A 27,774-nucleotide genomic window follows, 5' to 3' on the forward strand; every position below is an offset into this window, starting at 1 on the left:
TCTGTATAATCGTTGAAAAATCGTTGATACGGAATGCGAAAATGTACTTTTCTGAGTGGTGGATTTAGAGGTGAACGTGATCTAGTTGGCAACGTAAAAAAAAATGGTGAATAGCTGCGGTTTTCGCGAGACTTTGGTGTATAGAGGAGAATTTGAAGTACAAGTGAGTGGATTAAAGAACGGTTGTCGGGTTATTATTTATTATATAGCCTCACGAGGGATTAACACGAAAACCCACTTTTTAAATTCGGCCGTAATTTGTTTATTGTTATCCAGTTATCAAACGCGAACTAAAACCGCGGTTTTTTTTTACCTTTGATGCATTTTTTCGTAAAAACTATTGCCTTAATCTCAATTCTGGGTATCGCTATTGCAAAACGGAACGTCTTAAAATAAGCGTTTTCGAGTTAAAACGGTAACATATTATCTTATCTGTTTCCAGTCGAGATTATTTGCAATAATAAATACATTCGCTAGTCTCTAAATTTATTGGCGGTGTAAAATTTGTATTTGGAGCGAATAAGTGCAAAATATAATAAAAGATGAGTCAGTGAGGCAAATTCTGACCGAATTGGTTTTAGTTGTTATAGAAAGTAAGTTCTGGAATTTTGTTGTAAAATATGGATATGGATATGGATAGTCCGATTAGCGAAGAATTTCCAGAGGTGAAACGTAAGTCCACTGCTGCTGAAATTCTGTATCAGGAATCTAACAATGAAAGAAGGTGGAGACTTTCGTATTTAAAGGTAAGTGGATTTTTGTAAATTTATAACAAAATTCACGTATTTTCTGTTTTTTCTTTTTTGGAAAATAAAAAATAATTTTGCCACGCATACCGGGAATTCCTGAATTCTTGTTAGATGTCAATTTTGATAAGAGGGCTGTATATCGCCAAGTATCGATGTTGCGAAATTGTCCCCTTATGTATACTGGCTAAGTCTCTATATTAGTATTACTTATATTATTACAAATGTTACGAAATACACCCTTACGCCGCCCCGGTGCGACGCCTATGGTCGTCGAGAGTTTTCTAGACGTACGCACGGCACTGATGGGTGAGTCATCGTGCTGTCGACGCGGCTTACCGGGCGGGCCTAGAAAACTCTCGATGCGGCGTTCTGGATCCAACGGGCAAAAAAAACATTTACAGGACAATGTTGAACATGGAATTATTTTGCTCTAAGTGGGATGTTCAAATCGTCTTAATTGGTTTTATCTTCTTTGTAAGTGTCCTCACAAAACATTTAAATTTGTTGATTAACAGATTATTTTTGCTGCACCAAAAACCTTGTCTATGTTTTGCAAACGTATGGAAACGCTTGCAGAGTTGATAACAGAGTAGATCTTTGATCATCGGTAGATAATAGATTGCTTGAAATGTGAGAATTTTTCCATTTCTGTATTTTTCAATTTTTCGATATATTAATTTTAGAATTTGCAGTGTGTAGATTTTTGATGTTTCGGTTTCTCATGTTTCAATTTTTCAATATTTCCATGTTTACATTTTTTCGTTTTTTTCTATATTTCGATTTTTGGATTTTTCAATCTTTCGAAGTCTTGATTTTCGTATTTTTGATTTATCAGTTTTCCGATTACTAGATTTTCGAATGATCGATTTTTCGATATTCGCATTTTCAATTCATTTCCTCATTGATTTCTCGATTTTTCAAATTTTCGGATTTTGGATTTTTTGAGTTTTCGATTTTTACATTCTTCAGTTTTTCAATTTTTCAATTTTTTACTTCTCGATATTTTTGATTTCCCGAGTTTTCGATTTTCGAAACACGTTTTTTCAATTTTTATACTTTTCGTTTTTTTGATTTTAGGAATTTTCTTCATTCTTCAGTTTTTAGACTTATTTTTTTTATTTTTCGCTTCTTCGATTTTTCAATTTTCCTCTTTGCGATTTTTCGAACTTCCAATTTTTTGCTACTCTAATTTTAATTTTTTTTCAATTTCAGTTGCTCAATTTTTCCGTTTTTCGACTTTTCGATTTTAAAATTTTCGGTAATTCTATTTTTCTTGTTTTTTTTTTTTCTCTTTTGAAATGTCGATTTTCGATTTTTTTTTCAGTCTTTCAACTTTTTCAATTTTTCAAATTTTTCGATTCTGCAACTTGACAACATTTAAATGATTTTTTCATTTTCGAATTTTCGGTTTTACGATTTTTCGATATTCAAATTGTCAATTTGTTTCCTTTTTGATTTCTCGATTTTTCAATTTTCCTCTTTGCAATTTTTCAATACTCTAATTTTAATTTTTTTTAATTTCAGTTTCTCAATTTTTCCGTTTTTCGACTTTTCGATTTTAAAATTTTCGGTAATTCTATTTTTCTTGGTTATTTTACTCTTTTGAAATCTCGATTTTCGGTTCTCTTTTTTCAATTTTTCAAGTTTTCGATTCCGCAACTTGACAACATTTAAATGATTTTTTGATTTTCGAATTTTCGGTTTTCCGACTTCTCGAATTTTCGTTTTTTCGATACCTATTTGAATAATCGAATTTACGATTTTTCGATATTCAAATTGTCAATTTGTTTCATTTTCGATTTCTCGATTTATCAAATTTTTTTGATTTCTCGATATTTCGATTTTCGAAGCTCCATTTTTCAATTTTTATACTTTTCCTTTTTTTGATTTCTTAGAATTTTCGATTTTTCACTTTTTGTATGCTTCAGTTTTTAGACTTAATTTTTTTATTTTTCACTTTCTCAATGTTTCAATTTTCGTGTTTGCGATTTTTTTAATTTCAGCTTCTCAATTTTTCAGTTTTTCGACTTTTCGATTTTAAAATTATCTAATTTCCGATTTTTTGATATTCAAATTTTCAATTTGTTTCCTTTTCGATTTCTCGATTTTTCGAATTTTTGATTTTTTGAGTTTTCCAATTTTACATTCTTCAGTATTTACACCTTTTAATTTTTTCACTTTTCGATTTTCAGTTTTTTGATTGTTCAATTTTTTTAAATTTCGTTTTTTTGATTTTAGGAATTTTCGATTTTTCATTTTTTGCATTTTTCAGATTTTAGACTTATTTTTTTTATTTTTCGCTTCCTCGATTTTTCGATTTTCCTCTTTGCGATTTTTCGAACTTCCAATTTTTCGATACACTAATTTAAATTTTTTTTAATTTCAGTTTCTCAATTTTTCCGTTTTTTGACTTTTCGATTTTAAAATTTTCGGTTATTCTATTTTTTTTTTGGTTTTTTATTTTTTTGAAATCTCGATTATCGAGTATTTTTCAATTTCTGGATATTTGTCTTTTCGATATTTTCGTGTTTTCGATACCTATTTGAACGATAGAATTTTCGATTTTTCGATATTCGAATTATGGATTTTTTGAGTTTTCGATTTTTACATTCTTCAGTATTTAGAGTTTTTAATTTTTTCACTTTTCGAGTTTCAGTTTTTCCATTCTTCAGTTTTTCGATTTTTCAATTTTTCTACTTCTCGATTTTTTTTATTTCTCGAGCTCTCGATTTTCGAGACTCGGTTTTTCAATTTTTATACATTTCATTTTTTCACTCTTTGCCTTTTTCAGTTTTTACCCAGACTTGATTTTTTAATTTTTCACATTCTCGAATTTTCAGTTTTTCCATTTTCAACTTTTTACTTTTCGCTTTCTCATTTTTCAATCTTCGTCACTGGAATTTTTCGATATTCCAATTTTCAATTCTTTTAATTTCAATTTCTCAATTTTTCCGTTTTTCGACTTTTCGATTTTTAAATTTTCGATTATTCCATTTTTCTTTTTATTCTTTTGAAATCTCTATTTCGATTTTTTTTTCAATTTTTCAAGTTTTTCGATTCCGATACTTTACAACACTCCAAATATGGAAAATTTTCCATTTCTGTATTTTTCAATTTCTGTCTATTTTAATTTTAGAATTTATAGTTTGTAGACATTTCGCCTTCTCTATTTTTAATTTCTGGATTTCTCGATCTTTTGATGTTTCGGTTTTTCAATGTTTCAATTTATCAATAATTCGATGTTTCCATTTTTAGATTTTTCGATACTTGAATTTTTTGAATTTCGATTTTTCGATATCAGAATTTTATTTTTCGTCTTTCGATATTTCGTTTTTTGTATTTTTCGATTCTTGGATTTTTCAATTTTTCGAAGTCTTGATTTTCGTTGTTGATTTTTCAGTTTTCCGATTTTTAGATTTTCGAATTTTCGGTTTTCCGATTTTTGGATGTTCGAATTTTCAATTTATTTTCTTTCGGATTTTTCAAATTTTCGAATTTTGGATTTTTTGAGGTTTAGGTGTTTCCATTCTCCAGTATTTAGACTTTTTAATTTTTTCACTCTTGATTTTCAATTTTTCCATTCTTCAGTTTTTTGATTTCTAGAGTTTTCGATTTTCAGAGCTCGATTTTTCAATTTTTATATTTTTCGTTTTTCTTTTGGATTTTTTAGAATTTTTGATTTTTCGCTTTCGCGATTTTTCAATTTTCGTCTTTGCGATTTTTTTAATTTCAATTTTTTCAATTGTTCCGTTTTTCGACTTTTCGGTTTTAAAATTTTTGTTTTTTCTATTTTTACTGGTTTTTTCATTCTTTTGAAATCTCGATTTTCGAATTTTTTTCAGTCTTGCAAGTTTTTCGATTCGGCAACTTTACAACACTTCAAATGTGGAAATTTTTCCATTTCTGTATTTTTCAATTTTTCGATATTTTGATCTTAAAATTTTCAGCTTGTAGACATTTCACTTTCTGGATTTCTCGTTCTTTTAATTTCATTTTTCGATGTCAGAATTTTGTTTTCGGCTTTCAATATTTCGTTTTTTCTATATTTCGATTTTTGGATTGTTCAATTTTTCGAAGTCTCCATTTTCGTATTTTTGATTTTTCAGCTTTCCGATTTTTAAATTTTCGAATTTCCGGTTTTCCGATTTCTCGAATTTTCGTTTTTTCGTTACCTATTTTAATTATCTAATTTCCGAATTTTTGATATTCGAATTTTCAATGTTTCCTTTTCGGTTTCTCGCTTTTTCAAATTTTCGGATTTTGGATTTTTTGAGTTTTCGATTGATTTGTTCACTTTTCGATTTTGAATTTTTCCATTCTTCAGTTTTTCGATTTTTCAATTTTTTTACATCTCGACTTTTTTGATTTCTCGAGTTTCAGATTTTCGAAGCTCGATTTTTCAATTTTCACATTTTTCGATTTTTTAGAATTTTCAATTTTTTACTTTTTCGTTTTTGCGATTTTTCGATATTGTAATTTTCAATTTTTTTAATTTCAGTTTCTCAGTTTTTCCGTCTTCCGACTTTTCCATTTTAAAATTTTCGGTTATTCTATTTTTACTGGTTTTTTCATTCTTGTGAAATCTCGATTTTCGATTTTTTTTTCAGTTTTTCAAGTTTTTCGATTCCGCAACTTTATGTGGAAATTTTTCGATTTCTATATTTCTCAATTTTTCGATATTTTATTCTTAAAATTTTCAGTTTGTGGATATATCACCTTCTCGATTTCTCGATCTTTTAATTTTTCGAGTTTTCGGTTTTCCGATTTCTCGAATTTTCGTTTTTTCGTTACATGTTTTAATTATCTAATTCCGATTTTTTGATATTCGAATTTTCAATTTGTTTCCTTTTCGATTTCTCGATTTTTCAAATTTTCGGATTTTGGATTTATTGAGTTTTCGATTAATTTGTTCACTTTTCGATTTTGAATTTTTCCATTCTTCAGTTTTTCGATTTTTCAATTTTTATACTTTTCGTTTTTTCTTTATTTTTTCGAATTTTCGATTTTTCACTTTTTGCATTCTTCAGTTTTTATTTTTCGCTTTCTCGATTTTTTTTATTTCAATTTTTTCAATTGTTCCGTTTTTCGACTTTTCGATTTTAAAATTTTCGGTTATTCTATTTTTCTTGGTTTTTTCATTCATTTGAAACCTCGATTTTCGATTTTTTGTCAGTCTTTCAAGTTTTTCGATTCCGCAACTTTACAATACTTCAGATATGGAAATTTTTCCATTTCTGTATTTTTCAATTTTTTGATATTTCGCCTTCTCGATTTGTCGATCTTTTAATGTTTCGGTTTCTCTATGTTTCAATACATCAATATTTCCTTGGTTCCATTTTTCGGTTTTTCGATACTCGAATTTTTTTAATTTCGTTTTTTCTGTCAGAATTTTATTTTTCGATTTTTAGATTTTCGAATTTTCAATGTTTCCTTTTCGGTTTCTCGATTATTCAAATTTTCGAATTTTGGAATTTTTGAGTTTTCGATTTTTACGTTCTCAGTTTTTAGATTTGTTAATTTTTTCACTTTTCGACTTTTAATTTTTCCATTAAGTTTTCCGATTTTTCAATTTTTTTACTTCTCGATTTTTTCGATTTTCGAAGCTCGAATTTTCAATTTTTATACATTTCGTTTTTTTTTATTTTTGGAATTTTCGATTTTTCACTTGTTGCTTTCTTCAATTTTTAAACTTAATTTTTTACTTTTTCGCTTCTCGAATTTTCAGTTTTACCATTTTCAACTTTTTACTTTTCGCTTTTTCATTTCTCAATTTTTCAATTTTCGTCATTGCAATTTTTCGATAGTCCAATTTTCAATTCTTTTAATTTCAATTTTTCAATTTTCGATTTTTCGATTAACATAACCTAACAAGAAAAACTGGGGAATTTTGATTATTTTGTACCGACTACACTAGATTTTCATGCACCTAAAAGGTGAATGAATGATACAGTATGATCAGAAATGACTGAGTCTGTTGGCAATCCTGGATTTTTAGTTAAAATTGGTATCACGATGTTTTTTCATAATTTCCGCTTGTCAGCAACCAAGATTGATAGATTACTGACATTTTTAATTTGCAAAGTGTATCCACCAGATAACCTAAATTTATCGCATGTCACGGTTGACATATCTGTCATAATTACTTCCGTTATGCCAACATAAACGCAAGAAAAATTCACATTCTTATTTAAAAAGTACTACCAACAGGAAGCAAAGAAGTGAAAGGTCCAGCAATTTCAACAAAATTCATTGATACCAACTGAAATAGTACTTGCTAATCACTGTATACTCTACCACAGAAGTATGCCACCATAAATTTTTAAATATATCTTGTCAACCTGATAAAAAAAATCACAAACATTAATAGTTACTCAGTAATTTCAACAGAAAATGCAAAAAATTGTCCTAGTACAAGAAAAAATTGCGTCGAAAAGATTGTGAATAGATAATAAATACAGTGTGATCAACAAATATTGTTTGAGACCCGTTTTTTGTCATGAAACGTTGAGGAAACATGAAAGTATCCATTCAAGAATAAGTTTATTAATACCTAGAATATTTACTTCACAATAGGAGATTTATAATTTCTTATCGGTCGTAAAATTAATCCATAATCTGGATTAATCTCAATGATGCTTAATTTCTAGCACACTTAGCAATTAATTTAAGACTTTATCGTGCTCCAGAACATTGTGGCCAATGACAACTGCATCCAAAACGCATGCACGTTATCAACATAATCACTAAGAGGTCCAATTAAAACGTACCGACAGTGCAAGGACAAAGTATAAATTTACGCAACTTGTGCACGTTAAAACTAAATTCAAATCTGTCTTTTATGTGATTCAATTTCACGTGAATTAAATTTTGTAGGAGAATTTAGTCAATTTTATTCCAGAAACTACTTGAAAGCACTTCACACTACATGTTCCAATTAAGTGAAAATTAGTGAAAAAATGTGCTTTGTAATAATCAGAAGCACAAATCACAGTTACGGATTTTTCCTTTGACTGTTTCTGAATGACATCACGTCAATTGTGTTATCAATTGCGTCATTGATCTTATCAAGCAGAAATGACGTAAACGTAAAATCACTAATCTTGAGTGATAAAGAATCATGTTGTCACACCTGTAAACATTTTGAAATAATGCCGTTTAAAATACTTTCATAATTAACTAGTGGAATTTAATTATTTATTTATCTCCCATTATAGTGTCATTAGTTAAGCCTCTGATTCACTCTCGATTCATTTTTTCCAGGACCAATTCGAAAGTCTAGAATTACACAAACTTTTCAATAGATATATCCAGAGAATAAGCCATGGATATTTTTCCCAGTTTTTGTCTCTCCAAATCATACTCGTAACGAGTCATTTCATCGTGCTTTTGGGCGTTGTAGACGACGTAAGTTCTTGTAATTAACACACAAAATAATTGTAATTTTTTTTTTAATTATTGTAGGACGACAAAATCCACGTTATGCCGGATCTCATCCTCTACGGCATAATCATCCTCTTTTCAATCCTCCTCCTAATCGTGACCGACATCTACGTCAAAGCTCACCCCAAACTCCTAAGAATACTCGCAGGGACCACCTTCGTGGTCACTTTTTTCATGAACGCTTTCATCCCCTTTTATAACAGAAACCAGAAAAATTTAAGACCAGCCTACACCCCTTACTTGATCATTTCGAACTACATTTTTTTGAACATCCACAACGACATTGTTGCTTTGGTTGTAGGTCTTTTTATTTCTGTTTTCCATTTGGTGATGTTGATACTCGTCACGTACGAAAATGTGGACACGCTTTATGCCAGAGTAAGCCCGACTGTATTTTTTTTGATACATTTTTGACGTTTGTGCTTTAAGATTGGCTCCGACGCGGTTTTCCTGCTCGCTATTAATTGTCTGGGGATGTATTTTCGGTATATGAACGAAATCGTGATTAGGAGGAGTTTTCTTGATCGGAGATCGTGCGTGGAATCGACGCACCAGCTCAAATTTGAAGAAGAACAAGAAGTAGGTTTTGGGTAAGTGTTCGTCTGAGATCGGGATTATTTATTTTTTTTTTGTAGAATAATCTCATGTCCAGTATTATCCCACAACACATCATAGTGAAAGTGCGCCAGACTATGATGGAGTACATCTCGCACTATTCGAAAGGTAGCTCCATGCCTAAGGAAAAACCCTTCGAGTATGTATAGGTTTCCACTACAAAAATTCACCTCTCTGTATTGTCTCGTTTTCAGGGATCTCTACGTTGAGGAGCATCCAAATGTCACTATTCTCTTTGCTGATATTGTTAATTATACGGCGATGACCACTCAGCTCAATGTTATAGATCTTCTGGATATTTTGAATGAGATGTTTGGTCGGTTCGATGACGCGTCTGCGGTGAGATTAACCTGAAACAAAGAAAACTTTAATACTTTCAGTGTTTTTCAGCAAGGGAACGTTTTGAGGATCAAATTTCTGGGGGATTGTTATTACTGTGTGGCAGGGTTGCCCCCGGATCCTGCGCCTCACCACGCAGACGCCTGTGTGGATCTGGGGCTCAAAATGATTACGATTATCGCCGATATAAGGTAAGAGTTTGTCCAAAAGGAACTGTGTTGTTGTAATTTGTTACGTATTATTGTTGTGTGAAATATTCGATTTAAAGCGCTCTTTATTTAAATACATTAAATATTAATGAATGTTTTTTCTTGCGTTTCTCTTTTTTATTGTGTTTTGCGCTTTTTTGTCGTTGTTTTGTGCATAATTTTTGATGTCCTTTTTTGTTATCGTTATTTGTATTGATTTTTTATTGTCTTTTTTGTCATGGTAGTCTGGCCACTCCATTTTTTTGTCGTCTTTTTTATGTTTTTTGCTTTGTCGCACTGTTTGTGGCTCATTTTTTCTTTTTTTGTTGCTTTTTTGATAATATTCCGTATTTTATTGTGGTATTTTTGGTTATTTTTGTTTCTCTTTTTTTTTGTTGGGTTTTCTTATGTTAATTTATTTTTCTCCTTTTTTCGGCGGGTCTTTTGTCGCTTTTTTTTGTCGTTTTTTGTTTGTTCTCCTCCTTTTTGTTTCCTTTTGTCGTCTTTCTGATGCTTTACTTGTCGTCACTAAAGTCGCTTTTTGTGACCTTTGTGTTTTTTTTTTTGTAGTTTTTTACTCATTTTTTCTGCCCCTTTTTGTCCTTTTTTGCTGTTTTATGTCACTTTTTTGTTGCAAAAAACGGTGCCATAACGAATTAAAAGGCAAGAAAAAAGACACAAAAATAGAAGTAAAAAAATGACAAAAAACAAGGCCACAAAAATGCCACCAAAAGAGCAACAGGAAATAAACTCAATTCTTCAAATCTTCGAAAAATCCTCAAATCACCAAATTTTCAGAATTTTCAAATCATCAAATCCTCGAAATCTTTAAAATACCAAATCCTCAAAATTCTCAAATCACCAAATCCTCAAATCCTTAAAATCCTCAAATCACCAAATCCTGAAATTTTGAAATCACCAAATTCCCAAAATCTTCAAATCATCAAATCTTAAAATCCTTAACTCACCAAATCATCAAATCTTGAAATCCTCAAAATTCCCAAATCAGCAAATCTTCAAAATCTTCAAATTATCATCAATCAAATCCTGAAATCTCAAATCACCAAATCCTCAAAATTCTCAAATCACCAAATCCTGAAATCTGAAATCACCAAATTCTCATCATCAAATCCTCTAAATTCTCAAATGCCAAAATCCTCAAATCACGAAACCCTGAAAACTCAAATCAGCAAATTCTCAAAATCCTCTAATCATCAAATCTTGAAATCCTCAAAATTCTGAAATCACCAATTCATCAAATCCTTAAAATCCTCAGATCACCAAGTTCTGAAATCTCAAATCACCAAATACTCAAAATTATCAAATCACCAAAATCCATAAGTCACCAAATCCTCTTCATGACATTAAAATCTTCCAAATTTTCAAATCAAATCCTCAAATCACGAAATCTTGAAACCTTCAAATCCTCAAAATTCCTCAAATCACCAAATACTCAAAACTTCAATTGTCAAAACTTCAAATCCTCAAATCACCAAATCCTGAAATCCTCAATTGCCCAAAAGCCTCAAATCCCCAAGTCATCAAATCCTGAAATCTCAAATCACCAAATCTTCAAAATCCTTAAATCCCCAAAATCTTCAAATCACCAAGTTCTGAAATTCTCAAGTCACCAAATCTTCATAATCCTTAAATCACAAAATCATCAATTCCTCAAAATCCTCAAATACTCAACATCTTCAAAACACCAAATCTTCAAAATCTTGAAATCTTCAAAATCCTCAAATCATCAAATCCTCAAAATCCTCAAATTCTGAATTCTTAAATCATTAAATCCTCAAATGACCAAATCACCAAATTCTGAAATCTCAAATCAGCAAATCCTCAAATCAGCAAATTCTCAAATCATAAAATCCTCAAATCATCAAATCTTGAAATCTTGAAATCCTCAAAATTCTGAAATCACCAATTCATCAAATCCTCAAAATCTTCAAATCACCAAGTTCTGAAATCTCAAATCTCCAAATACTCAAAATTATCAAATCACCAAATCCTGTAATCTCAAATCGTCAAAACCCTCAAATCACAAAATCATCAAATCCCCAAAATCCCAAATCCCCAAAATCACCAGATCCTGAAATATCAAATCAGCAAATCCTCAAAATCCTCAAATCACCAAACCCTGAAATTTTTGAATCACAAAATCCTTAAATTCTCAAAATTCTCAAATCACCAAATCTTGAAATCTCAAATCACCAAGTCCTCAAAATCTTCAAATCACAAAATCATCAAATCAGCAAATTATCAAAATCCTAAATCCTCAAAATCTTCAAATCACTAAATCATCATATTTTGAAATCCTCAATCAAAATTATCAAATCACCAAATCCTCAAATCCCCAAAATCCATGTCACCAAATCCTCAAATCCTCTTCATGACATTAAAATCCTCAAAATCTTCAAATCAAATCCTCAAATCACGAAATCTTGAAACTTTCAAATCCTCAAAACTCCTGAAATCACCAAATACTCAAATCCTCAAATCCCGTAATCTTGAAATCCTCAAAATTCTGAAATCACCAATTATTCAAATCCTCAAAATCTTCAAATCACCAAGTTTTGATATGTCAAATCACCAAATACACAAAATTATCAAATCACAAAATCATCAAATCCTCAGCCATCAAATTACCAAATCCTAAAATCTCACATCACCAAATCTTCAAAATCCTTAAATTCTCAAATTTTTCAAATCACCAAATTCTGAAATTCTCAAGTCACCAAATCCTCAAATGACCAAATCACCCAATCCTGAAGTCTCAAATCGCCAAATCCTCAAACCCCAAAATCCATAAAAAAATTAAAATTACAATTCCTGCCTCTCTGACCGAAACAGTTATGAACTCGGAGTTTTGGCCTAACGGTGTAACCATTAATAAGTTTTTTCGCAAACGGTTGCTTCCCCCGCAAATTTCGTAGCACAAGATTGTCCTTCTAGGTCTAGGGAAATGTCAGTTTGTCACATTAATGCAAGATCATTGTGTAATAAGATGCATGAATTTAAGGACTTTGTATGTGAAAATGATTACTTCGTTATCGGTGTAAGTGAAACCTGGTGCAGAGCTAATATTCCGGATGCTCACTTTGTTGTTTCCGGGTACAATATAGCTAGGAGTGACCGTAATTCTCTTGGTGGTGGTGTCGCTTTATACGTTAAATCTAATTATCACTACGAAATTTTAGAATTTGATAATAATACTAGTAAATATGGAGATATTAATTTTATCCTGGTTAAAATTAAAGTAGGTAGTCAATGTCTAGTGGTAGGTGAGTTCTATAGACCCCCCAGTTATTCGTACGCCAATATGATAATACTTTATGATGTAATCACTTTTTTGTTGTTAAATAATTTTTCTAATTTTATTCTGTTGGGAGATTTCAATATAGATATGCTTACTGTTGACTCTGCAAGTAGTTATGTTAAGGATCTTTTATATGAGTTAGATTGTATTCAATTAATTAACGAACCCACTAGAGTCACTGACGGTTGTGAATCCTTACTTGACCTAATTATAACTAACAGTAACATGAATGTTATTAGCTCTTGGGTTTCTGATTTTCTTCCTTCAGATCATCACCGTGTTAATTGTCTAATTTGTTTTTCAGATAATTCTCAGTCACATGTTAAAATTATTAGAACTTACAAACATTTCGATTTAGCAACATTCTATGATGATGCTAAAAACATTGACTGGAACTGCATTTATGTGATCAAAAATATCGATGATAAAGTCAACTATTTTAATTGCTGCCTTTTAAACTTATTTGATATTCATGCTCCTTTAACAGTTTTTAATAAAAAATCTCATAAAAGGTATCGACCCTGGTTTACACCTAATTTAAGACGCTTAAAAAAATTAAAACAAAGAGCGTGGAGTCGTTTTTGTCAGTCTCGATCAATTGTAGCTAGAAAATACTATTGTCAGATTAGGAACTACTATAATTTTGTTCTTAAGCAAGAGAAACGACATTTTTTAGTGTTCAATTTTAGGAAGAATTGCACGAAAAATCCTAAGCTCTTTTGGGCAAATTTGAGAAACTGGGATGTTATTAATACCAAACAGCTTAAAAATTCTATTCCACCTGAATTTTCGGATGTTAATGTTATAAATAATTTTTTTGTTGACTCTGTGCCAAAAACTTCTGCTTCATTTTCTTTTCGTGAATATCTTCATCGTGCAAATGTTTCTGAAAACCACAAATTTGAATATTCGCCTGTAGATCAGGAAACTGTAAGGGATGTAGTTCTCAAGTTAAAACCCTCTTTGACAGGTCATGATGGTATATCAGCTAAGATGTTACAACTCTCGCTACCTTTCGTATGCGCACCTTTGACACATATAATTAACATCTGCTTTGAAAACGGTATTGTACCAAGTCTATGGAAAACATCATGTGTGACACCCATTCCCAAGCAATCTAAGGTTAATGAATTAAATGACTTACGACCGATAAGTATACAACCAATTATGTTATTAATTTCGGAATCGCTCATGTATAAACAACTTAAAGAGTACTTTTCAAATATAAATATCCTACCAATGACTCAGTCTGGTTTTCGTCAAGGCTACAGTACAGCTACAGCCCTAGTGTCTATTGTTGATGATATTTTGCGTAATATGGATAGGGGAAACGTTACTGCATTAACTTTATTAGATCTGTCTAAAGCTTTTGATTCCATCGATATTAATTGCTTGTTGGAAAAATTATCTTATTACGGTGTAACTAATTCTACCTTAAAATGGTTTAATAATTATTTGCACAATAGAAAACAGGTTTGTCGCATAAACTCTGTCACAGGTCAAGACACTTCTGCCACTCGTGACATTAAAAGAGGAGTTCCACAGGGATCGATTTTAGGTCCTCTCTTGTTTTCAGTATTTATATCCGATATTCAGTTTGTGCCTAAATACTGTACCATGCACTTGTACGCTGATGATATTCAAATGTATTTAAGCTTTCATCCTCAAGATACAACAGCTCCGATTAAGATTAATGAAGATTTGGCAGAAATTTTTCATTGGACTGCTTGCAATTCTTTTTATTTAAACACTAAAAAATGTAAAAACATAATATTCGGTTCCTCTACTTTAACGGCAAACATTCATCTTAATTTAGTCATTAACGAACAACAAATTCCCTGTGAAAGTGTTGTTAAAAATTTAGGTGTAATCCTTGATTCATGTCTGAATTTTTCACAACATGTTTCTGCATTATGCCGTTCAAGTTATTTTAAACTAAAGCAGCTTGCTCCTCTCAGACAATCTTTAGATCAGGACACTAAACTCATTTTAGTTAAATCAATAGTATTGTCTAACTTAAATTATTGTACTCAAGTCTATGGTCCGTGTCTGTCGGAGTATGACAAAATCAAACTACAAAAAATTCAAAATAGTTGTGTGCGATTTATTATTAACGTACCGAGATTTCAACATATTTCACCATATATAAAACTTTTAAAAGAACTTAAGCTAAATGAACAGCGTTTCTTACATTACGTAAATTTCATTAAAAAGATTCTAGAAACTCATGTTCCTGAATATCTTTTTGTTAAAATGATTAAAAGAAATGAAATAAATATAAGAGACTTAAGACATGTTGATCAACGACTCGAGATTCCTGTTCACAGAACTGCAAAGTTTCAGTCGTCTTTCTCCTACTTAGCATCACATATTAACAATAATTTTTTGATATATTTAAATGCATCCAGTTCTTGTATCAAAAAGAGAATTAAGTCTGATATTTTAAATAGTCACGACATAAATGTTAATGTTCGTCGATTTTAAGTTTGACTATGTTTGTAAGGTTGTTTTATTTATTTTACTTATTTACGTATTCTAATTGTATATTGTATGTTTAATGTGTGTTGTGTAGGTATGAGTTAGAATCGTTTTAGTATCAGGGTTAGCCTGCATTCTAACTTTTTGTACGCTGCTCTAGTTGTGCAATAAACTTATTCTTATTCTTATTCTTATTCTTATTCTTATAAGTCACCAAATCGTCAAATCTTCATGACATTAGAATTTTCAAATCAAATCCTCAAATCACGAAATCCTAAATCCTTCAAACCCTCAAAATTCTTCAAATCACAAAATACTCAAATCTTCAAATTGTACAAAACTTCAAATCCTCAAATCACCAAATCCTGAAATCCTTAAATCCTCAAGTCACCACATCCTGAAATTTTCAAATCACTCAATCCCCAGTCACCAAATCACCAAATCCTGAAATCTCAAATCACCAAATCTTCAAAATCCTTAAATCACAAAATAATCAATTCCTCAAAATCCTCAAATCCTCAACATCTTCAAAACACCAAATCCTCAAAATCCTGAAATCTTCAAAATCCTCAAATCACCAAATCCTGAATTCTCAAATCATTAAGTCCTCAGATCCCCAAAATTCTTAAATCACCAAATCCTGAAATTCTCAATCGCAAAATCCTCAAAATTCTCAAATCACCAAATCCTCAAATGACCAAATCACCAAATCCTGAAATCTCAAATCACCAAATCCTAATATCGCAAATCACCAAATCCTCAAATCTCCAAAATCCTCAAGTCACCAAATCCTCAAATCTTCAGAATATTAATTAAAATCCCCAAAATCTTCAATTCATCAAATCTTGAAAATCTTCAAATTACGAAATCCCCAAAATTCTCAAATTACCAAGTTCTCAAATCCTTAAAATCCCCAAATCCTTAAATCACCAAACCCAGAAATTCTCAAATCACCAAATTCCCAAAATCTTTAAATCATCAAATCCTCAAAATCCTCAAAATCCCCAAATCAACAAATCTTGAAATCTTCAAAATTTTGAAATCACCAAATCATCAAATCCTCAAAATCTTCAAATCACCAAATCCTGAAATCGCAAATCACCAAATGCTCAAAATTCTCAAATCAATAAATCGTGAAATCTCAAAACCTCAAAATCCTCAATTCACAAAGTCCTCATCACCAAATCCTCAAAATGCTCATCACGAAATCCTCAAAATCCTCAAATCTCCAAAATCATCATACCACCACATTCTCAAATCTCAAATCACCAAATACTAAAATTCTCAAATCACCAAATACTCAAAATTTTGAAAATCACCAAATCCTATAATCTCAAATCACCAAATCCTTAAAATCTTCAAATCACAAAATCATCAAATTCTCAAAATCCTCGTCACCAAATTCTCGAAATCGTCAAACCCTTACAATCCCCAAATCCTCAAATCACGAGATCCTGAAATATCAAATCCTCAAATCAGTAAATTCTCAAAATCCTCAAATCATCAAATCCTCAAAATCCTCAAAGCACCAAATCATCATATTTTGAAATTCCCAAAATTCTCAAATCATCAAATCTTCAAAATCTTGAAATCACCAAGTTCTGAAATCTCAAATCACCAAATACTCAAAATTCTTAAGTCGCCAAATCCTGAAATCTCAAATTACCAAATCCTCAAAATCCCCAAATCACAAAATCATCAAATCCTCACTAATTCCCATCACCAAATCCTCAAAATCCTTAAATCCTCAAAATTTTCAAGTCCTCGAAATCTTCAAATCCTCAAAACCCTCAGATCACGAAATCCTGAAATCTTAAATCATCAAATCCTCAAATCACCAAATCATTAAATCTTGAAATCCTCAAAATTCTCAAATCATCAAATCTTGAAAATCTTCAAATTTCCAAGTTCTGAAATCTCAAATCACCAAATCCTGAAATTCTCGAATCACCAAATCCTCAAAAGTAATTTCAAGATTTTGACGCTTTGAAGATTTTAGTCTTTCCTGTTACCCTTTTGCTGTCATTTTTTGTGGCCTTGTTTTTTTTGACTGCCAATTTTGTGGCCATTATTTGTTACATTTTATTTCATCTTCTTTTCGTTTCTTTATTGTCGTTTTTTTTTTGTTGTTTTTTTTAGTCGTATTTTTAGGGACTTGTTTTTTGGCGCTTTTTTGACTCCCTTTTTCGTTTGATCGGATTGTTTTTCCTTTTTTTTTGTTGTTTTTGGTCCCGTTTTTTGTGGTCTTGGTTTTTTGTTATTTTCTTTGTATCTTTTTAGTTGCTTTTTCGTCTTTTTTGTTGTTTTTTTTTGTTTTTTGTCACTTTTATTCCTATTTCTTTTGTCTACTCACTTTTGTTTTTTTAAGTTTTTGGTGTCGTGTTTGTTGTTGCTGGTTCTTTTTTTGTAGCTTATTTTTCACTTCTAATAGTCTTTTCCTTTTCATTTTGTTGCTTTTTTGTCGTCTTTATCGGGCCCTACTTTGCCTTTTTTTTTGGCACACCTTTTTTTATTTCCATTTGTTTTTTGTCGCTTCCTATTTTTTGAGTTTTACAAGTTTTTTAAAATCCCTTTTTTTTGGCGTATTTTCTGTGACCTTTTTTTGTCTCCTTTTTGTTGTTATTTTTTTTCCCTGTATGTAATTTGTTTTCTGCCGTGTCTCTTTTGATCGCTTCCTTTGTCTTTTTTCGGCTTTTCTTTTTGATCGCATTTTTTGTTTTTCTTGCCGCTTTTTGACCTTTTTTCGACTTTTTTGTTACTTTTTAGTCAGATTTTCTTGCTCAAAAACTTAATACGTCAGAAAAAATATATTTCAGACGCCGCAAAAACGTCAACATAAACATGCGCATCGGCATCCACAGCGGCAAAATCAGCTCGGGAATCATCGGCACCATCAAATGGCAATACGACATCTGGTCCAAAGACGTCGACATCGCCAACAAAATGGAAACCGAAGGAATCGCAGGGTAAGTCCATCTCCCCGCACCAAACCCCTCTAACCCCCTTTTCCAGAATGGTACACATAACTAAAGCCACCAAACAACTCCTCCACAAATCCTACACCATGGTCCCGTCAACGAAAATCGTCAACGGCGAACGCACCTACTTGATCGAACCCCTTCCAAAAACCGAACCCAGCGCAAACGGCGGAGTCCCGGGGATAGTCGAGAACCACGTCAAGCAGGACGAACCCGACCAAAACAACAACGAAAACCAGCGCAGACCCACGATCTACATCAAGAGGATCAACACAGCGCCCAACGATTTGAGAGCCAGTGTGAGCCAATCACCGAGCACGAGGAGTTTTTCGTTGATTAGTAACTACCAAGCCCAGCAAGACTGTGATATTAGCGTGGAGAATGAGAAAAGGAAGGACTTTACGGTGGGGAAGCGACATACGTTTCCCAATTCGAACGAGAGGAGGATCAGTGGGAATCCCGGGATGGGGGTGTTCCAGAGAAGGGTTAGCGGGAACGTGAGGATTTCCACGGACAGGCGCTTGACGGGGAACGACAGGAAGAGGAGGACGGCGTTTATGAACAACAACATCAAGAGGTATAAGCAGAGGTTGGAGGAGACGAATAGGGAGTTGGAGGAGACTATAGAAAATATGTTGTTGTCGAAATTTGAGTAAGTGCGAGTGATTTAAATTCGCGGATTGGGTTAATACTGACACGATTTTCTCTAAATACAACAGGCAGTGGTTTAGAGCTACCGAAATGTACCCACTACTACTTGTCTTCAAGAACTGGAAGGGCGAAATGGATTTTATTAAAACCCCGGATCCTTTATTTAAATATTACCTTCTAAGCGAAATCCTAATTCTTCTTTTGGTTTATGTTTTGGAAAATTTGACGTTGTCAAAGTAAGTTTGATTATAATTTTTTTTTTTTTAATAAGTTGAAATTTATTCTACGTTTTTTTTTTCTATTAAGGTGGAGTTACCCCCAATGGCCCTTTTACGTAACACTCGGTCTAATAATTTTCGTTGGTCTTCCTCTTACTTGGACCCACTACATGTGGACTAAATACATAGCCAAATTTGAGAATGACCTCCCCACCAACAAAATTATAAGTCTCTTGTATAACGCTTCTAAATTCATTACGAATAATTGTGTGATGCGAGTTGTGATTTACACAGTTGTGTATGTGCTTTTTTGTCTATGCGTGCTGTCGGAGTGGGTAAGCAATCGAGTTTTCTAAGTGTTTAATAATATATGTATTTTCTATTTTAGTTGGATTGCTATACTTTTGAGCTTGCCGATCTAAACGACACTATGTTTCATACAAATCTTAATTTTTCTGCCGCTACTAAACATAGTTTCTTAGGGTTGGCGACGGGGGATAATTTGAGTCCTGAAGATCATGTACATTGTGTTATACCATGGGTAAGGTTTTTATTGTTTTTATTGCAATTTACATATTTTCTCGATGATCATAGCTTCTAGAATCTGAAAAAGCAGGTCCTCCGTTTTTAAGAAAAAAATTTACATCGTGTGCGCCAATACCAGTTTCAACAAAATTTTCGAAATTTAAAGGAATACATTTTCTTGTGGATTTTTGTTTTAGAAGCATTGTATTCTATTTTCTATTGATTTTTACATGTTTTTAATCACAATTTTGGTTGTTATTTGTCTTAGTTTTTGAATTTTTCCATGTTTCGATTTTTCGATTTTTGAATTATCCAATTTTTCAATTTTACGATATTTTAATTTTTCAAATTCTGACGATTCTTAATTTTCAGTTTTCTAATTTCTCATTTAATATTATATTTTTATTTTCCCATTTCTCGACTTGCCAAAGTCTCGATTTTTCAGTTCTTCAGTTTTTCCATTTTTCGATGTTTCACTTTTGGGATTTTTTAGGATTTCGACTTTTCGATTTTCCGATTTCTCGACTTTTTACTTTTTGGATTTTCAATTTTTCGTTTTTTAATCAATTATTCAAATTTTCGATATTTTAAGTTTTGAATGTTTAAAATTTTAGGTTTTTCGATTTCTTGAGTTTTCAGTTCTTCTATATTTCATTTTTCAATTTTCGGAATTTTTAAATTTTCGATTTTCCAGGGTTTTTTTTTTAATTTTTCGGTGTTCCGAAATATAGACAGACCAAAATCGAGAAGTTAAAAATGGAAAAATTGATAAATCGATAGATTTGAACAATCAAAACATCGATGAATCGAGATTTCAAAAAATTGAAAAATCGAAAATTTAAAAATTCAGAAAATTGAAAAATTAAGTTATAGAAAAACTGAAAACTCGAGAAATCGGAAAATCCAGAAGTTGAAAACTTGAGAAACCGAAATATAAAACAGCCGAAAAATTGAAAAATCTAAAGTTCAAAAATCGAAAAACTGAAAATCCAAGAAATAAAAAATCGAATTGAAAAATCGAAACTTTGAGAAATCGAGAAATGGGAAAACCAAAAATAGATTAATTGAGAAATCGGAAAACTGAAAATTTAGCAACGTCAAAATTTGAAAAATTGAAAAATAGAGATACTGAAGAACCGAAAAACCAAAAATCCAGACATCCAAAAACCTAAAATTTGAAACATTGAACAATTAAAATATCGCAAAATAGAAAAATCCGGAAAACCAAACATCAAAAAATAAAAATCTAAAATAGAAAAATCGAAAAGTTTTAAAGAAGGAAAATTGGAAAATCGAAAATTTAAAAATTCGGAAAATTGAAAAATTGAAACATCGAAAGTTAAAAAATTGAGAACTCGAAGAAATAAAACAGTCGAAAAATTGAAAAATCTAAAGTTTAACGAAAAATTGATAAGCCGACAAGTAAAAAATCGAGAAATCAAAAAATCCAGAAGTCCAAAAATCGGAAAGTTGAAAAATCAAAATATTGAAAAATCCCGTTGTGTTCTATTTTGTGTTGATATTTTTACATATTTTTAGTTACTATTTTGGTGGTTTTTTATTTTCCATACGGTCTCAATTTTTTGATTTTTCGACTTCTCAACTTTTTGACTCCTCGATTTCTGTACTTTTTGATGTCTCAGTTTTTGAATTTTTCGATGTTTCGATTTTTGAATTATCCGATTTTTCAATTTTCCAATTTTTTTAATTTTCAAGTTTCGATTTCTTGATTTCTTGGTTCTTCAGTTTTCCGATTTTTAAATTGTAGTTTTCGAATTTTTATTTTTTTGATTTTTTGATGTTTGAATTTCCCCATTTTTCAATTTGATGATATTTTAATTTTTCAATGTTTTCAATTTTAGATTTTTAGACGATTCAGTTGTTCAATATTTTTTTATTTTTCAAATTCTGACGTTTCTGAATTTTCAGTTTTCCGATTCTCAATTAATCTATTTTTTTGTTTTCCCATTTCTCAACTTGCCAAAGTCTCGATTTTTCAGTTTTTCAGTTTTTCAATTTTTCGATGTTTTACTTTGGGGATTTTTTAGGATTTCGACTTTTCGATTTTCCGATTTCTCGACTTTTTACTTTTTGGATTTTCAATTTTTCGTTTTTGTAACTTTCAACTTTTCGATATTTTAAGTTTTGAATGTTTAAAATTTTAGGTTTTTCGATTTCTTCAGTTTTCAGTTCTTCTATATTTCATTTTTCAATTTTCGGAATTTTTAAATTTTCGATTTTCCAATTTATTTTTTAATTTTTCGATTTTCTAATTTTTCGATGTTTCGAAATATAGATGGACCAAAATCGAAAAATCGAAAAGTTAAAAATGGAAACACTGATAAATCAAAAAATCGAAAATTTAAAAATTCAGAAAAGTTGAAAAATTGAGAAACCGAAATATAAAACAGTCGAAAAATTGAAAAATCTAAAGTTTAAAAAACGAAAAACTGAAAATCCAAAAAATAAAAAATCGAAAAATCAAAAAATCTGGAAGTCGAAAAATCGAAAAGTCGAAGAATCGAAATGTTGAAAAATCACAAAATTGAAAGAAATATCCAAAAGTTGAGAAATTAAAAATTGGAGAATTGAATGACCGAAAAATCTAAACTTTGAGAAATCGAGAAATGGGAAAATCAAAAATAGATCAATTGAGAAATCGGAAAACTGAAAATTTAGCAACGTCAAAATTAGAAAAATTGAAAAATAGAGATACTGAAGAACCGAAAAATCAAAAAATCCAGAAATCTAAAAATCTAACATTTGAAACATTGAACAATTAAAATATCGCAAAATTGAAAAATCCAAAAATCCAAATATCAAAAAATAAAAATCTAAAATTTAAAAATCAAAAAACTGAAAAATCCACAAATCCAGAAATCGAAGCCTCAGAGCTCGAAACATCGAAAAATTTTAAAATCGAAAAATAAAAAAGCCGAAAAGTCAAAAACGAAAAACCGAGGAATCCAAAAATCGAAACATCGAAAAATAAAAAACTGAGACATCGAGAAAAAAAAGTTTATAATTGAAAAATTAATAAATGGAGAAATTCATCCATCGAAACATCTGAATTCGAGGAATCGAGTGACGGAAAAATTGAAAAATAGAAAAATTTTAAAGAAAAATTGGAAAATCGAAAATTTAAAAATTCGGAAAATTGAGAAATCGAAGCAATAAAATAGTCGAAAAATTGAAAAATTTAAGTTTAACGAAAAATTGAAAAGCCGACAAGTAAAAAAATCGAGAAATCAAAAAATCCAGGAGTCCAAAAATCGAAAAGTTGAAAAATCGAAATATTGAAAAATCCCAAATCTGAAAGAACTATATAAAAAATTGAGAAATGAAAAAATTGGAAAATTGAGAAATCAAAAAATCGAAAAGTCGAAGAATCTAAATATTGAAAAATTCCAAAATATTCAAGTTGAGAAATTAAAAAATTGGAAAAAATAGTAATACTGAAGAACTGAAAGATCAAAAAATCTAGAAACCTAAAAATTAAAAATTTAAAACATTGTACAAATATCGCAAAATTGAAAAATCTAGAAATCCAAATATATATCAAACAATCAAAAAATAGAAATCTAAAATGTAAAAATCGGATCACTGAAAACTCGAAACATCGGAAAATTGGAAAAACGAAAAATTGAAAATCCCAAAAGTCAAAAATCGAAAAACCGAAAAATCCAAAAATCGAAACATCGAAAAATTAAAAAAAAAACTGAGACATAGAGAAATCGAAAAACCAGAGGCTCGAGAAATCGAGAAGTTAGGAATTTTTAGAATCTCTAGAATCTTTATCATCTCTAAAATTTTTAGCATCTTCACAACCTTTAAAATCTGTAGAATTTCTAAAATCTCTAAATCCTTAAAAATCTCTAGAATTGTTTGAGCTTCCAGAGTTTAAAACTTCGGAATCTTACTAATCTCTGGAATCTTTAGAATTTCTACAATCTTTAGTATCTCTAGAATCTTTAGAGTCTCTAGAATCTGTAAAAATTCTCTGGAATGTTTAGAATCTCTGTAATTCCTGGCATCTTTAGAATCTGTAGAGTCTTTAGTATCTCCAGAGATTTTAGCATTTCTAGAATTTTTATAGTTTCTAAAATCTCTAAGATCTTCAGAGTTTTTAGATCGCTAGAATATTTAGAATCTCTAGAATATTTAAAATCTCGTGAATCTTGAGTATCGCCAGAATCTTAAGAATCCTCTGTTAAGTGTTTAAATTCTGTAGAATTTCTAAAATCACTAGATTTTTAAAAATCTCTTGAATTGTTGGAGCTTCCAGACTTTAAAACTTAGGAATTATTTATAGCAATCTTTGGAATCTTTAGAATCTCTAGAATTTCTAAATTCTCCGGAATCTTTAGAATCTCTATATTCTCTGCCATCTTTAGAGATTGTAGAATTTTTAGAATCTCTAGAGTCTTTAGTATCTCCAGAGATTTTAGCATTTCTAGAATCTTTATAGATTCTAAAATCTCTAGAATATTTAAAATCTCTGCAATCTTTAATATCTCCAGAATCTTAAGAATCTCTAAAATCCCTAAATACTCTGGAATCTTTAGAATCACTAGAATCTCTAGCATCTCTACATTTTCTAGAATCACTAGGATCTTTAGTATCTCCAGAGTTTTTGGCCTCTCCAGAATCTTTATAATCTCTAGAATCTGTCCAATTTTTTGCATCTCCAAGATCTTTAAAATCTCTAGAACCTTTAGAGTTTTTAGAATCTTTACATCTCTAGAATCTCTAGAAGTGTTGGAAGCGCTCTACTCTGAAACTTTTCTTTGCAAACTTTGAAATCTTTAGCATTTCTAGAATTTTTAGCAGCTGCAGAATCTTTAGAATCCTCTTTTAAGTCTTTAAATTCTGTAGAATTTCTAAAATCACTAGATTCTTAAAAATCTCTTGAATTGTTGGAGCTTCCAGACTTTAAAACTTCGAAATTATTTATAGCAATCTTTGGAATCTTTAGTATCTCCAGAATCTTTAGAATCCCTAGAATTTCTAAATTCTCTGGAATCTCTAGAATCTCTATAATCTCTGGCATCTTTAGAATCTGTAGAATTTTTAAAATCTCTAGAGTCTTTAGAATCTCCAGAGTTTTTAGCATCTCCAGAATCTCTAGAATCTTTGGATTCTATAGATCTCTAGAATCTTCAGATCTTTTAGATCGCTAGAATATTTAAAATCTGTAGAATTTCTAAACTCTCGGACTTTTTGATAATCTGTAGAATCTTTACGATCTCTAGAGTTTTAGCATCTCCAGAATCTCTAGGATCTTCAGAATTTCTAGAATCACTTTGAAATCTCTAAAATCTTTAGAATCTCTACAATCTTTAGTATCTCAAGAGTCTTTAGTATCTAAAATTTCTAAATGCTCTGAAATCTTCAACATCTCTAGCATCTGTACAATCTCTAGAATCTGGAGAATCTTTAGTATCTCCAGAGTTTTTGGCCTCTTCGGAATCTTTATAATCTCTAAATCTTTCCAATTTTTTGCATCTTTAAAATCTTTAAAATCTCTAGGACGTCTGCAGGATTTTTAGAACTTTTAAATTTTCTAGAATCTTTAGAATCTGTTAAATCTTTAAATTCTTAAAAATCTCTAGAATTATTGGAGCTTCCAGACTTTAAAACTTCGGAATTATAGCAATCTCTGGAATCTTTAGAATCGCTAGAATCTTTAGTATCTCCGGCGTCTTTAGTATCTGCAGAATCTCTAGAAACTTTAGACTCTCTAGAAGTCTAGAAACTTTAGTCTGTAGAATCTCAGAATTTTTAGAATAGCTAAAATCTTTAGAATATTTACAAACGATTTAACATGCTTCCAGTATCTATAATTTGGAAAATGCTGTTGATTTTTTGTTTTCCAAAAATCTTGACGTCTAGGTAAAAACTCAAAACGGATTTTTGGACGAAATTTTCGAATTTTACTCTAACCGTTTTTCCAGAATCGCCCATTGAAATATCGCAATTTTTACAAATTTAAAAAAATTTCGAATTTCACACAGAATATGTCGAAAATATACATCCCAGAATGTTTTGAGAATTATTAGACGACTTTTTTAAAAAATAAATGTTACACGAAGTTCTGTCTAAATAAATGTATACCAATTTCTTTCTAACTTCAATATCTCTTTTAACATTTTAGCACATGACAGAAACATTCGCCCTGGCCATAATAATGAGTTTCCTCTTTCTTCGAATGTACATGTGGTTAAAACTCCTGTACGCACTATTAATCGCAGCAGTATACTCATTTTGCATTCTAAATTATAGCGTCACCTTTTATGAAGTAAGTAGAAAAAAAGACAATTTTGATCATAATAACCATAAACATTTTTTAGGAAAGTCAGACTTACAATTACGCTTTACGCCCCGAAGCTTCCCACGTCATGGGTGTGCTTTTCATGACGCTCATCCTCCACCTCGTGGACCGTCAGACGGAATACATGAACCGAATCGACCACTTGTGGTACAAAAATCTCGTCGAGAAGGAAGAACAAGCCAACATTATACACAAAGTAAACACGGTGTTGCTCGAAAATATCCTTCCCATACATGTCGGTAAGGGAATAAAGCGACTGGGGTCGGACTACATACTTACACATTTTTTTCTACAGCCGAACTGTATTTAAACGTGAAAAGACAGTCCTCCGATGAAGTGTACCACGAAACTTACCCCAACGCATCGGTGATGTTTGCCTCAATAACGAACTTCTCGGTGGAGGAAATGGGCAGTGGGTTTTTGAAAATAATGAGTGCCATTATCAGCGAGTTCGACATGGTAATTATTTGTGTGTGTTGTAATTTCAAAACACGTTTTTTTTTTTTTTGGTTGTGGTAGGTTTTAGTGAATAATAAGTACGGAAGACCCATCGAAAAAATAAAAATTGCCAAGTGGACTTACATGGCCGCCTGTGGGCTAGCCCCGGGTCTCGGTGACACCGAAAACATCCGCAGAGACCGCTCAGACCACGTCGTCATTTCCCTACTCAAACTCGCGGTCTGTCTCATGCAAAAACTGAAGCAAATCAACGCGGAACTAATGCAGGATATAAAACTGCGAATCGGTTAGTGTTTTGGATTTAAGTTGCGATCAATTCTGACTAAACTGCCTTTTAGGGATATCTCACGGTTTCGTGGCTGCCGGGGTCGTGGGCTCAAAAAAACCCCTGTACGATGTGTGGGGTGACCCTGTAAATATGGCTTCTCGAATGGACACTCTAGGGGTGGTTGATCGCATCCAGGTGCTGGAACCCACTGCTGAAATAATTCAGAGTTATGGCTACAAGTGTGTGTATAGGGATAAGATTAAAGTCAAAGGGAGGGAAAAGGATGGTCCTGTTCCTACGTATTTTGTGGCTTTGGATGAAGATTTTAACTTGATCAAGTTGTAGGGGGGAATTATGAAGAAATGTTGTCTTCTTGTTGAGAAACATGTCTCACGTTTTTCAGTAAGATTGAAGAAAGTTGCAGAAGAGATGATCTGAAGAAATCGCGAAGATTAAAATAAATACTCCACTTGTAAAACGCTTTTTAAAAATATTTGTATGTACGTGTTGTGGATATTCAAATTCAAATATAGATTTAGTTATTTAATTATAAATTATTCCAGTATTTATTTTTTAAATTGAAGAAAAATTAAATTGTATTCAATATTTTATTTTTCCGTATTTCCGCTGTACATTATTATTATATTTATCAATATTAATTACCATATTGCGAAAGTCGTTTCATCATCGTCATTGTAAAATAACCCCAAATTGGTAATGTCCTGAAAACCCCCTTTTACTAGAATGTTTTTCTATTCGAATAAAATTTTTTTGGATTTTTTTTAATGTTTTTTCCCATTCTCGACAGTTATTAAAGAATTGCTAAAAAAATGCTTTAGGTTGACAATCTACTGAATATTCCTTACGATTGACTAATTTTATTTTATTCAAATAAAGACAGTTTTAACATATTTTAGGAATTTTTTGGGCAAGCATTTTTCCATTTTCTGTGATTATTTGAAAAGTTATCGTGCTAAAAATTCCCCATAAACGAGAAAGTTTTTCTATTCGAATAAAAATCGTCACGATTTTTTTGGAAAATTTTTAGAATTTGTGTTCCCGTTTTAACATTTTTTGGAAATCGAGTAATTTCTTCTGCTCGACTGGAGGCATTTTAACTTAAAACACAGTTTTGGAAATTATTTCGCCTGTGCATTTATTTGAAATTTTTTGGGAAAATCTGTTTCAGATTCTTAATTTACAGAATTTTTTTATA

The 27,774-nt window shown here is 31.0% G+C and overlaps 1 protein-coding gene across 2 annotated transcripts; it reads left to right on the plus strand.

Moving 5' to 3' along the window:
• Positions 1 to 31: 31 nt before the first annotated feature.
• Positions 32 to 27,115, plus strand: LOC135127687 (adenylate cyclase type 2-like). Of its 2 annotated transcripts, XM_064054241.1 has the most exons (18): positions 32 to 163; positions 582 to 746; positions 8,010 to 8,153; positions 8,211 to 8,567; positions 8,619 to 8,768; positions 8,825 to 8,943; positions 8,999 to 9,143; positions 9,195 to 9,334; positions 17,945 to 18,094; positions 18,141 to 18,758; positions 18,826 to 18,993; positions 19,064 to 19,310; positions 19,364 to 19,516; positions 25,655 to 25,798; positions 25,851 to 26,070; positions 26,127 to 26,290; positions 26,351 to 26,576; positions 26,629 to 27,115. In XM_064054241.1, exons 2-18 carry the CDS (start codon positions 621 to 623, stop codon positions 26,901 to 26,903), a joined length of 3,546 nt encoding a protein of 1,181 aa, XP_063910311.1. In that variant the 5' UTR covers positions 32 to 163; positions 582 to 620; the 3' UTR covers positions 26,904 to 27,115. The 2 variants fall into 2 exon arrangements, with proteins under 2 accessions (XP_063910311.1, XP_063910312.1); XM_064054242.1 differs by lacking the exon at positions 32 to 163 and having other exon boundaries at positions 477 to 746.
• The last annotated feature ends 659 nt before the right edge of the window (positions 27,116 to 27,774 follow it).

The sequence above is a fragment of the Zophobas morio genome, unplaced genomic scaffold (assembly GCF_036711695.1).
Source record: "Zophobas morio isolate AGI-343-1 ecotype UQ-CSIRO unplaced genomic scaffold, CSIRO_AGI_Zmor_V1 ptg000012l, whole genome shotgun sequence".
Taxonomy (NCBI): Eukaryota; Metazoa; Arthropoda; class Insecta; order Coleoptera; family Tenebrionidae; genus Zophobas; species Zophobas morio.